General features: G+C 51.2%; 1 protein-coding gene across 1 annotated transcript in view; it reads right to left on the bottom strand.

Moving 5' to 3' along the window:
• Positions 1-1,900: 1,900 nt before the first annotated feature.
• Positions 1,901-12,315, bottom strand: part of ZSWIM4 (zinc finger SWIM-type containing 4) — a 39,603-nt gene continuing 29,188 nt past the window's right edge. Inside the window, exons 8-14 of the mRNA XM_081175680.1 lie at positions 11,814-11,951; positions 10,703-10,957; positions 9,228-9,363; positions 7,534-7,691; positions 7,204-7,367; positions 5,836-5,917; positions 1,901-4,645 (exon numbers count right to left, since the gene is read on the bottom strand). Coding sequence (XP_081031806.1) covers positions 3,759-4,645; positions 5,836-5,917; positions 7,204-7,367; positions 7,534-7,691; positions 9,228-9,363; positions 10,703-10,957; positions 11,814-11,951 — 1,820 coding nt within the window. The 3' untranslated portion in view covers positions 1,901-3,758. The remainder of the gene's footprint in view (positions 4,646-5,835; positions 5,918-7,203; positions 7,368-7,533; positions 7,692-9,227; positions 9,364-10,702; positions 10,958-11,813; positions 11,952-12,315) is intronic.

The raw sequence follows: 12,315 nt of genomic DNA, 5'->3' as shown, positions 1-12,315 counted from the left end.
AGTCTCTCAGCCCCACTCACCTCACAGAGTGTTTGTTGTGGGGGAGGAAGGGAAAGGAGAATGTTAGCCGCTTTGAGACTCCTAAGGGTAGTGATAAAGCGGGATATCAAATCCAAACTCTTTGAATATACCTGTCAAAGTCCTGTTATTTAGACTTTCTGCCACAGGCACAACAATATTTTGGGACAGGTTGTGGAATACAATTTCAGTATGCTTTCCTTACTTCATGGTCACACTGTGATACAAGCCACTATACCCAACCTGATTATGGAATCCTGTACCAAATGAAGACATGGATGTTACATGAGAAGCTCATTTGAACCATCAATGCTCAAGAAGGCACGGAACAGGGACAAACCTGTATCAAGGGCAGGGATGGGCAAATAAGCCTGTTCCCATGTCACCCATGTGCATGTATGTTTACTCAAAAGTCTGGTCTGTCCTCTTCCAGCATGCATCCTGCACAAAGTATGCATTTGTACTTTTATCTCTAAATGTATTTTCTCTGAGCGCACACATTTCTGAATATTTTAAGCATCTTTTGATATGCCTTTTAACCAGAGAATGGTGTTGGCGCATTTGGGCAATATGAAAGCTGGGAGGTTTAATGTGCATTTTAGTCCTGGAGGTACAAATAAGATCTAATTGGCACATTGCTTTAAGCCATAGTTATAGATTGTGCTTTAAAGGAGTGCATGTGTTGCTGCTGAGATCGCAGGTGCTTTGATCCTCCCCTGTACTTCGGGGAAAGAAATCATGGTCTTGCTTTGCATCGCGTCTCAACCCTGGCTCGTGGTTTCTTTCCTCTAAACAGACCATGGGTGGAAAGCCAAAAGCAAACCTTGTTTGCCAAGGCTGGATGTAATGCTCAGTGAAGACACGGCTTCTTTCCTGGCAGCAGCAGCAAGAGTAGAAGGAAGCAGTGAAGCACCAACTTCAGCAGAGTTGCCCCAGCACCCTGGGCACCCACATATAAGTCAGTGTTTGTGGGGGTTTTGGTCCAAAGTAGGACGCAGGTGGCGCTGTGGGTTAAACCACAGAGCCTAGGACTTGCTGATCAGAAGGTCGGTGGTTTGAATCCCCGTGACGGGGTGAGCTCCCGTTGCTCGGTCCCTGCTCCTACCAACCTAGCAGTTCGAAAGCACGTCAAAGTGCAAGCAGATAAATAGGTACCGCTCTGGCAGGAAGGTAAATGGCGTTTCCATGCGCTGCTCCGGAAGCAGCTTAGTCATCCTGGCCACATGACCCGGAAGCTGTATACCAGCTCCCTCTGCCAGTAAAGCGAGATGAGCGCTGCAACCCCAGAGTCGGCCACGACTGGACCCAATGGTACTTTACCTTTTTACCCAAGGTGAGTCAATTCATTTGAGGATCATTTGCAAGAAAACAGTGAGAAACAACACACACACACACACCATCTCCAAAAGAGAAGCCAAAAAAACAAATGTTGCGGTTTATGTTAAACCTTTTACAAAATAATACAATAAATGATTCAATAAATAGAAAAAAAAAATTACAAAATTACAGGATTTTTTTTAATACAGGGAAACAAAGAAATAAACCCAGAAACTTTAAAACTAACTGACTAGCTGGCTCCAAAGTGGAGCTGTGCAACACACCAACATCTCCACCAACACTAAGGGCCAAGAGGGGCTGAGCGCAGGACGCAGCCCCCTTGGCCCCATGCGCACGAAAAGGAGCCCCTTCGGGACCCCTGGCCTCTTCATATATATTAACTTTTTAAAACATTATCTTGTCATCACAATAATCTAATTAGTAGCATGAGCTTGTTGTGGTTTGTTCCTGAGTAGATTTTATCCAGCAGAAAAAAGAAGTGGGATTTTGGAGCAGGGTGTCTCTGGAAATACCATTTAGCACCCCACTAGGGCCACTTAGAGACCTCCCCCCGCCTTCCTTCACGGGAAACACCAGACCGGCTGCGCAAGACACCCAGGCGGCAAGATCTAACAGGCGCCAGTGGCGCAAGGGGTGAGCCCCAATATCTTCCCGAAAAGCATCCAAAGGCATTTTTCTTGGGGGGGGGGTTATTGGATCACTGTGGCACAGCCACCTGGAAGGGCAAAACATTTCTGGCATGCCTGGCACTTCACAGCATCATCCTGAAACAGGGGAGGAGGTTTGAGGTATGAACTGTCTGCCCACCAGCAGCTCCAGAATTCTAGACTGGAGGAGCCAGAGAACGGTAATCCTTCAGTTGTAGGAGTCTGAGGGACATTAACTGGAAACAAAGGTAGTTCTAGAGGGACAGGGACAGAAGAGGACACTGGGGCCCCCCAAAAATGGCTAAAGTGCCCCAACCCCCGCAAGTAGGGCCTGGCGCCAACCTGCCACTGACAAGCTAAAAGCCGAAGGGAAAGCTGAAATACTGACGAATTTGGTAGGGGTGGGGGGAAGAGAGGGAGTCATGCTTGGGAAGGAAAGAGGAGGGGGGAGGAGGATGCGCCCCCCAATGCACAAATAAAAGAATGGGCGAGGGACTGGAGAAACCCGTTTGCTTGGAGTGACAGGTTGCATTCTGTGGCAGCAGGGTGGGGGGAATGTAATGTGTGCAAGACACCCCATTCTGGGGACCGAGACAGATGCCTTCCTGGTTTCTTGCAAAGGTGAAATTCCACGAAAGGGACGCAGCAGGGTTCCTGGCCTCAGTGGATGAGGGCAACTACTTGCTTCATTAGATCGGGCTGGGTGAACCCCAGAACGTGCCCCACCTACCACCAGCAGACCAAAAGCAACTCTTCTACTGGCTCATCCAGCAGGAAGTTGTTCCCCTCGTCGCTTGACTTCTTGGAGAACATTTGCGCTGGAAGGACTTAGATGGCTCCGGCAGCGAGCCCCCCTCCCCCTTCTGGCACTAGGGGCTCAGCTCCAGACGCTTTCGACACGAAGGGAGAGCAACTCAAATGTTATCAGTGCAAGGAGGTATCAGAAGTTGACGGGTCGCCTACCCCAGCCCTGTTGAGGACACTCAAAGCCCTCTTTTGAGTCTCCAGACTTCAACACACAGGTTTGGGGCTTCGGACCTAAAGGGATTGGGGGGGAGACCGAGAGAGCCCGTGCGGGTCTCAGCAGGGAAGATGATCGGCATTCATGCATCCCACCTGAGCTTGCATAAACAAAGCCCAAACCAACTTGCTAGGCTTGAAATATGACATCAGAACAGCAGCTGTGAAATTCCATGGGACTGGACCCCCCCCCCCACACCACTTGCAAGACCCTGCCAGGGCTTGGACCCTTCAACCAAAGTGTGTGGGGGGGTTCCTGTTTGCATTCCTGCAAGTTAATACTGAAAAACCGGCAACTCCTGGAGCTAAATAAGAAGCCCAACTCCTTCCTGCCCCACTGAGGCAGCCGAGGGAGCAGCTGGGGCTTTAGGCTTCAAACAGAGGCTATGCTCAGCCCAGGTGTTGCAGGAAAAAAAAAACCCCTCCCCACCCCAAGGGCCTCCACATGGGACCCCCAGCCGAAGTGCAGGCCCATCTGCTACAGCCCCGGAGCACCTCCGCCGAAGGGAAGAGAGACCTCGCTGCTCTCCAGCCTCCAAGTAAAGGGATTTCTGAACCCAGGCAGACGTCCAGGCTCCGCTTCATCAACCCACCCCCAAAGCACTAGTGCCCCAAGGGAAACAGATCTTACCACCCCACCCTCCAAGCTAAAGTCCTTCTGATCAAGGGGAGAGAGGTGCCCCTCTGAACACCCTCCCTGCCCCCAGCCAAAGCATGCGCCCCCCAGAGCAGCCCCTAGCCAAAACGCTCCCGCACAAGCAACATCAGTTTCTTTTTGCCCTTGTAGGTCTGTTTCAGGTTGTCAAGGAACTGGCTAAAGCGCATGTGCCCTTCGTGCGCCATCAGGAACGTCTCGCGTGCTTTCCCCAGGAACTCGATGAACTCGCCGTAGTGCCGGGGGCTGATGTGGGTGAGGCGCGAGTGAGTGGTGCTGATGTAGGCCGCCATGGCGGCCTCCAGGAGCTGGCAAAGAGGAGCTTTGTCCATCGCAAAGAGCTTCCCTCCAGCACCGGCGCCCCCCGCCCCGCGGCGCCCCCCACCCAGGGAGGCAAGGCCCGGGGGTGGAAGGCTCCAGCGGTGCAAGATGTCAGAGAGCATGGGAGCGCACTGGACACTCTTGATGACCAGCGGGACAATGGCAGCCAGCTCATTCTTGCCCAGCGACTGGCTGAGGGAGCAGGCCCAGAGGACGTCGTTGAGGGCGGGGTGGGTGTCCTGGTTGAAGGCGATGCTGAGGTGCGAGAAGGCCAGGGTGGCCAACTTGTAGGCGCGCAAGGGCAGCCCGCGGTGCTCCATGTACCGGGCCACGGTGAAGAGGTGGGAGTGGCCCATGCCGGCGGAGGCCGCCGAATCCAGGACGATCTGGTAGGCCGCCTCAAAGGCCGCGTGGTTCTTCTCGCAAAGCGTCAGAGCCGGCAGCGCACAGTTCTGCGGGTCCTTCATGGCGCACTGCAGCGCCAGCGTCCGTGCGCAGCTGCACAGCTCCTCCCGCTGCACCGTGCTTAGGCTCAGCCTCAGCAGCGTCGCGTGCGTGGTGCCCGTCACGGCCACAATGGTCGTGGCCTCAATAGGCGTGAAGAGCGTGTACCAGTTCTGCATGATGTTCATCAAGGCCTGGACACCTGAAAGGGAAAGGGGGGGTTAAGCGCAGAAGTCGCGAAGCAAAGGGCACCCACCCCCAAGGCGTGGACCCTGAGCACTGTGGGCAAAGCGGAAGAAGGGAAGGTGCAGCTCCTGAGAGATGGCCATCCCTTTGGTGGGAAAGGAGCAGGACCCATCAAGGAATCAGAATCAGAAGAATCTTTATTTGAATCAGCCACTACCCATGGCAATAAAAAAAAATGTACTGAAGATAGAGGTAAAAACTTAACCACAGAAAATACATTTTGGGAGTTTACATCAATAATCAACTAAGAGATCTTATTCTAATTGCCCCCGTTAAACACCTTGCAGTTTTTGCTGTCACCTGATCATCTTCACGGCCTAGGACCCTCACACCTATGGGACCGCCTCTCCCGGTTTGCCCCACGGAGGACCTTAAGGTCCATAAACAGCAACACCCTAGTGGTCCCAGGCCCTAAGGAAGTTAGATTGGCTTCAACCAGAGCCAGGGCCTTTTCAGCACTGGCCCCAACTTGGTGGAACGCTCTGTCTCATGAGACCAGGGCCCTGCAGGATCTGATTTCTTTCCGCAGGGCCTGTAAGACAGAGTTGTTCTGCCTGGACTTTGGCTTGGAATCAATTTGATTCCCTCCCCCTCTTTCGTTTTTCCTTTCTCCTCCTGTGAAGAGGCTGCATTTTAATGTTGCATTTTAATCTTGTTTTTTAAGTTGTATTTCAATCAACTTGTTTTTATCATTGGTTGTTAGCCACCCTGAGCCCGGTCTTGGCTGGGGAGGGTGTGGTATAAATTAAAAAAATATTATTATTATTATTATTATTATTATTATTATTATTATTATTATTATTATTAATCTGCTAAAAGAAAGGACACAGTGGCAATGGTTGAGCGACCCGGCATGGACAATAATAGAGGGGCAATAACCTCACTCCTCAAATCTTCATAAAGAGTGCAAGCCAGAAGCACATGAGCCACTGACTCCATACTGCCATCTCCACAGGGACATAACCGTTTTTCCAGTGGAAGTTTTTGAAACAGACCCTCAAGCACAGCCGAAAGCAGGATATTCAATCTTGCGAAAGACTAGGTGGAAAATAATCATGCCACGGACAAAATTTCCTTATTGTGGCCACCAAGGACATTTTTGCAGCAGTGACCGCCTGCTCCAGCACCCTTATCACAAGCACTCACCAATCTCAGTGGCGCAGCTGACCAGCCAGCGGACCATTTCCCTCCGTCGCCAGGTCATGGTGTTGAGCGTCATTCGCATCACCTACGGGAAGAGCAGCGGGTGACAAGCATTTGAAAGACTTCCACAAGGAATCTGAGGAGGGCCACTTGGGATGCCCTCCCTTCCTAGGATGGCTGTTCTTGCTGCTGCTGCTCCTACTACTAAGTGAAGTCTCAGACAAGCATCCAGCACTGCAATCCAGTGGTAGGCATGGAAAGAGGTAGTTTCCACCCCTGCGTGCCCCAAGGGTGAAACCATTCCTTCCCTCTCAAGTTCCCCACCTGCAAAAGGAGACCTTCAAAGGACAGGAGGAACTCCAAGAAAATGCCTTGTGATACGGCTGGCTCCCAGGGGAGAAAAGAACAGTACAAAGAAAGCACAGGAGACTTTCGCTTAACTTTCTACTCCAACCAGGTAGATTCCTGCAGTGCAGGGGGCCGGACCCTCAGGGTCCCTTTCAACTCTACCCATCAAAGTAGATTATACAGTTTTTCAAGTATGCAGAAACCTCTTGCTCATCCAGGAAGGACCTTGATTTCAGCAAGGATAGTGGGTGGGAAATGAGCAAATGGTACAAAGATACTGTTTTAAAATTCCTTTTTTAAAAAAGCTCAGTGTCCCTGGTTAGTGAGAATCCACATCCTAAAGCGGCCCGGGGGCCTTCTCTTTTTATATATATATAATATATATAATTATAATTTTAAATATATATAATTATAACAGTAATTAAACATACTTTTACATCTTATTCAATTTTTTTGACTTCCATCAGTCCTGTCTGAAATTTTTCCAATCTACTCTCTTAGTATGCATTTCTTATTTTCCTCATTACATTTCAAACTCATAACCAATATCTCTCTTTTTCTACTTTGTAACACTTCGTACATTTCTCCTTACAAAACTTCTTGTAGGTCCGGGGGCCTTCTCAGTCTGGCCCGCGGACAGTCCGGGAATCAGCGTGTTTTTATGTGAGTAGAATGTGCCCTTTTATTTAAAATGCATCTCAGGGTTATTTGTGGGGGACAGGAATTCGTTCATTCCCCCCCCCCAAAAAAAAATATAGCCCAGCCCACCGCATGGTCTGAGGGACGGTGGACTGGCCCATGGCTGAAAAAGGTTGCTGACCCCTCTCCTAAAGGAATCTATTGTTTCAAACAGCTGCATCGGAGCTTTTGACTAGAAATTGTCCTGCCAAAAATCATGAGCAGAACTCTCTCACTTGGGATCTTCCATTTTCCGAGTAAAAACTGAAGAGCCGAGAGGACTGGGCTATGGCGATGTCCCTGCACTGAGAGCAGGGGACAGGATCTGCTCAAACGCGCCCTCACCTGCAGGCCAAGCTCCAGGGAGATGTTAAGCAAGGTGGTGTCTGGGGGCGTGTTAGCTGGCGTGGCAGTCTTGCAGGCATCTTGGGCCAGCTTGAAGAGCAAGGCTGGAGAGTGGATATTTTGCTGGATGGAGCCCAGAACCATGCGCAGCCAGTTGGGGTCACCTAGAATGAGCCAAGGAAAGGACAGTGTTTATACTCTTCTCAGAGCCAAGAATAGACCCCACTCCTCCGGCCCATTGCTCTGAGCACAGACGCTCTTCTCCCTTCCAGAGCAGGAGAAAAACCTGTGGCTCCCAGACCTCTGAGCTCCGTCCACAGCTGGGGCTACCTTTAGCTGCTGTAAGCATGGCTGATGCCAGCTCACACTGCCGCGTCTCTAGGTGGCCGAGGGTGAACCAGCGGGGAAAGCGATTGGCCATCATGGAGTCCAGGGGGTTCTGGTGCAAGATGTCGCTGGCTGGAAGCACTGTCTCCAACACGGGCAGCCTGCGGGGATTGAGAGGGAAACTGGGTGAGGTTGTCGCTGTGGCAGAAAAAGAGGGACTACCCTGTTTCTCCAAACGTAAGACATTCCCCCAAAATAAGACCTACTTCCAGTTTTGCCTCTCGCTGTAATATAAAATAAGACCTCCCCGATAATAAGGCCTCCCCCGAACATAAGGCCCCCGAAGCTACCATAAGGCGTCTTGACTCCCCTGGACCGTAGCGGCAGGCGCCGCCGCGCAGCTCACTGATTGGCCGCAGCGCAGCCGGAGCTGTTCAGGCAGTGCGAGGTCTCTTTAAATCAGAGAGCCTGCGCTGACGCCAGGACAAGCTGCCGCCTGCTGCTCGCTCTGCCCTGGCGGAGTCTGGCCGACTCACAATTAGACAATAAATGTGTACCGTATTCTTCTTCATGGAAAATTAAGACATCCCCTGAAAATAAGACCTAGCGCAGCTTTGGGAGCAAAAATTAATATAAGACACTGTCTTGTTTTCGGGAAAACCTTGCCTGCCAGACGCAGAGGACCCCAGGAAAGGAAGGCCAGGCTCAAGCAGATATTTGGGGGAAACAGAATTTGGAAAGAGGGCGGAGAAGCCAGAAATGGGAAGCAGCAAGGCCCCGGGGCCCTTCCTTCTGGATAGCACTACTGTCAATGTTTGCGGTTGATGGTATTTGGCAACAGCTGGAAAAGAGCCTGGGATGGCCTGGGAGAGGAAGAGGGTTGGAAGTGGAGAAACAGAGCAAAGTAGGACACAGTACAAGGCCTGATGGGCTGGATTCTGGCCACAAAGAACAACCTGGATCGTACTGCCCCCCCTTCCTCCACCACTGGAGAACAGCCCTTTCCCCTGTGTACCATCTGAAACCTCAATATCCTCTTCAGAGGCCTGGCTCTGAATGCCCCTCTCACAACGAAGGTGGGGCAAATAGGCGCTACGGAGAAGGCCTTATTGGCCCTGGTCCCTCCCCAGCTATAGAATAGCCTGGTGCCATCTTTATTGGCCTTTTCAGCACCTTCGGCCAGACCTTTTAAAAACAGCTTCTCAGCTTTAAACAGGAAGAAACACCACGGACAGAATAACTGCCACACACAGGAAGAACAAGGATATCATTTGAGTGCCTCACTTGCAGTATTATAAATTATTTAATGCAACAATATGAAGTTGTTGTATAAGGGATTGTTGTTTTGACCGGAGTGTAATTGAAATAAGTAAGATTTTGGAATGCGGAAATAAAGTAAATAATTAATTCTAGCACACGGGGGGGGGCACCTAAATTATATAATTTGGTGTCTGAATGATTGGTATTGGAAAGTGTATTATAATTTGGCATTGTTATAATGAGGCTATTATTGGATTGTATAGAAAACTAATAAAATTATAAAAAAATACAACAATAAGCTGTGTTTTAATCAACGTTTCAATGTTTCCGAAAGAAATGGATTGTGAGCCACCCAGAAAACTTTTGTTGTGTGTGTCTCTCTATAAATAAAGGAAGCCCAGCGAAGGGGAAGCAGGGTATGTGGGGTGTCTACATACCTCATGGCTCGCAGGGCCAAGCGGTAGGCCAGCTCAGGGTCATATGGCAGCATGGCCGTGAAGAGGTAGCGAGCAAAGGTGTGCATGGGAACAGTTTCACGGAAGACGACCTCCCCAAATCCACTGAAGGGTCCCCCTGAGAGGAACAGGCAAGCGGGCGATTAACAGATTGATTACCCAGCTCAAAGCACTTTGCCCAAGAAGAGAGGAGAACAAGGGCAAGTAACAATTCCCAAGCGGACAGCGAGCCACCTGGGGCTGGTTTGTGCCAGCTGGTATCACTGGTCCATCTCTGTATCCCTGCAGGCCGCCACCGCAGAGGAGTAACATCATGCAGGGCCCCGATCCCCAGGGGACTCAGCATCCCCAAAACAACCAACCCCTCTCTCTGCCGGCGACTCAACATCTGAGCCTGCATCCAACTGTCAGCATGTTGCAAGTCAGGTTCATGTTCAAGTGATGGGGACAGATACTGGCTGGCCCAAGGTCACCCAGGGAGTGTACCATTATTATTATTATTATTATTATTATTATTATTATTATTATACCCCGCCCATCTGGCTGGGTTTCCCCAGCCACTCTGGGTGGCTCCCAGCAGAATATTAAAAACACAATAAGACATCAAACGTTAAAAACTTCCCTAAGCAGGGCTGCCTTCAGGTGTCTTCTAAAAGTTGGAGAGTTGTTTATTTCCTTGACATCTGATGGGAGGGAGTTCCACAGGGCGGGTGCCTCTATCAAGAAGGCCCTCTGCCTGGTTCCCAGTAACCTCACTTCTCGCAGCGAGGAAACCGCCAGAAGACCGTTTTGTGCTTGGAAATGTATTGGGAGCCAATGTAGGTCTTTCAGGACTGGTGTTATATACTCTCGGTGGCCACTCCCAATCACAAGTGTAGCTGATGCATTCTGGATTAGTTGTAGTTTCTGGGTCACCTTCAAAGGTAGCCTCCCGTAGAGCGCACTGCAGTAGTCCAAGCAGGAGATAACCAGAGCATGCACCACTCTGGCAAGACAGTCCGCAGGCAGATAGGGTCTCAGCCTACGTACCAGATGGAGCTGGTAAACAGCTGCCCTGGACACAGATTTGACCTGCGCCTCCATGGACAGCTGTGAGTCCAAAATGACTCCCAGGCTGTGCACCTGGTCCTTCAGGGGCACAGTTACCCCATTCAGGACCAGGGAGTCCTCCACACCTGAGTGGGGCTTTCATCCCCGATCTTCCAGGTTCTAGTTCAACAAGTCACATTGCCCACTGCACCACATGGGTTATCTTTTAAGCACCCGGCGTTGAAGGCACTCAAGAGGCCTTCTACTTTCCCTCCACCCCATCCACTTCTCCATCACCCAAGAGCAAATCCCTTCCTGCCACCCTGGGAGACCCCCACTACCTCCTCCGCTCCCTTCAGAGGCATGGTGGGGGAGTGTCAGGTCTACGGGACCCATGGAACCCCCAGCCCAGCCCATCGCCCCCTTACCATCCAGGAGCAGGGCCACCTGCTTGCGGAGCACAGGAACCAGCCGCTCATCCAGCTCCATCTCGTCCAGGAGTCCAATCAGCTGCTCCTCACTCCGCACCACTTTGTCCTGGGCGTAGAGCCCCTCTGGCATGGACCTCTGCTGCCCGAGCCCCAGCAGCGCCACCTCCAGGGCCAGCATGAAGTACGACTCACCAGGACTTGAGGGCACTGGAATGTGCTGGTAGAGTGCCTTCTTGGGCTCCGATGCAGAATCTGGGGAGAGGTGGCACAGGTAGGACCACAGAGCAGGAACTGAGCCCCCAGCTCCCACAGCTGTGCTCACATATGGCAGCTGCCCCATCGCTGCAGCAAGCCTGTGTGTGGCCGTGCCGCAACCTGGCTAGACAAGGGTAAGCTCCTGCACAGGCACAACCCAACATGTGCAGAGCCCTTTCCTCATATGGCCACAGAATAATAATAATAATATTTTTTTATTTATACCCCGCCCTTCCCGGTTCAAAAACCAGGCTCAGGGCGGCTAACAACAAATTTAAAACACTTTAAAACACTTAATTATAAAAGCAACATAAAATACAGTATAAAAACATGAATAACAATAAAATTCAAAAATCAATTAGATAATCCCCAGGGCTAGCTGGCTGAATCGGTCCTACTTGGGCCAGCGAGGAGGCCAGGGGAGAATTAGCTGTGGGGTCTCAGAGTGGGTGATCTTCATAAAAGGGGAGGGGGAGGGAAGAGAAGGGAAATAAAAGATCAGGCTGAATTCAAATTAAAGGCCAGGCGGAATAGCTCTGTCTTACAGGCCCGACGGAAGGAGGTTAAATCCTGAAGGGCCCTGGTCTCATGGGACAGAGCATTCCACCATGTTGGAGCCATCACTGAAAAGGCCCTGGCCCTGGTGGAGGGTAGTCTGACTTCTAATTAACTCCCACCCCTTTCACACCACCATGGCCTAAATCATTTGCCCAAAGCAGTCTTTTGGCTATCAGAACCTCAGCTATGGTCAGTTAATCTCTGGTGGATCTATAGACCAGGTGCCAGTGTTGCTCAGCTATGAAGAAGGGCCTTGCAGCTCCCCCCCCCCATTTCCCCCATGTGCCCACAGTACCTGGGTAGAGGGCCAGCACCTCATCATCCATCCGGCAGGCCTCCAGGAAGGTGCGGCAGAGACAACCGATGGGGTCCAGGGGGTGCCCTACCCATCCCTCCAGGTTGGTGATGCTGGTTGTGCCTTTGTGCAAGAGCTCTGGGTGGCGGAAGGGAAGAGGAAGGGATACTTCAGACACCAAGCCCCAAGCCCAAGCAGCCCCACCCCAAACGTCAGTCTCCGAAAATAATGCTGTGTGCTTAAGCAGTCGTGGGAAAGGCCGGCAGCTGCCTCCGTCACCTCCAGGACCATCACTGCTCAAACTCACAAGACCGTGTGTCTCAACTGTTCTCTGCTGCTTTCAATGAACAGAAACCTAATGCGACACGTGCCAGTTCCTCAGCAGCAAGTCCATTTTTGGACCAGGATTGCTCCATTGCCCACTCTGGGACCTGACCTCAGAAGCACCCTGGAAGTAACAGAGAGCCCCTGTCCTTCTCCAAGCTCCAGTGTCTCTTTTGCA

This window comes from Podarcis bocagei (assembly GCF_964188305.1).
Source record: "Podarcis bocagei genome assembly, chromosome: 17".
In the NCBI taxonomy this organism is placed as follows: Eukaryota; Metazoa; Chordata; class Lepidosauria; order Squamata; family Lacertidae; genus Podarcis; species Podarcis bocagei.
Note: the sequence above shows the minus strand (reverse complement) of the source record. Positions and strands in the feature narration are given on the sequence as shown.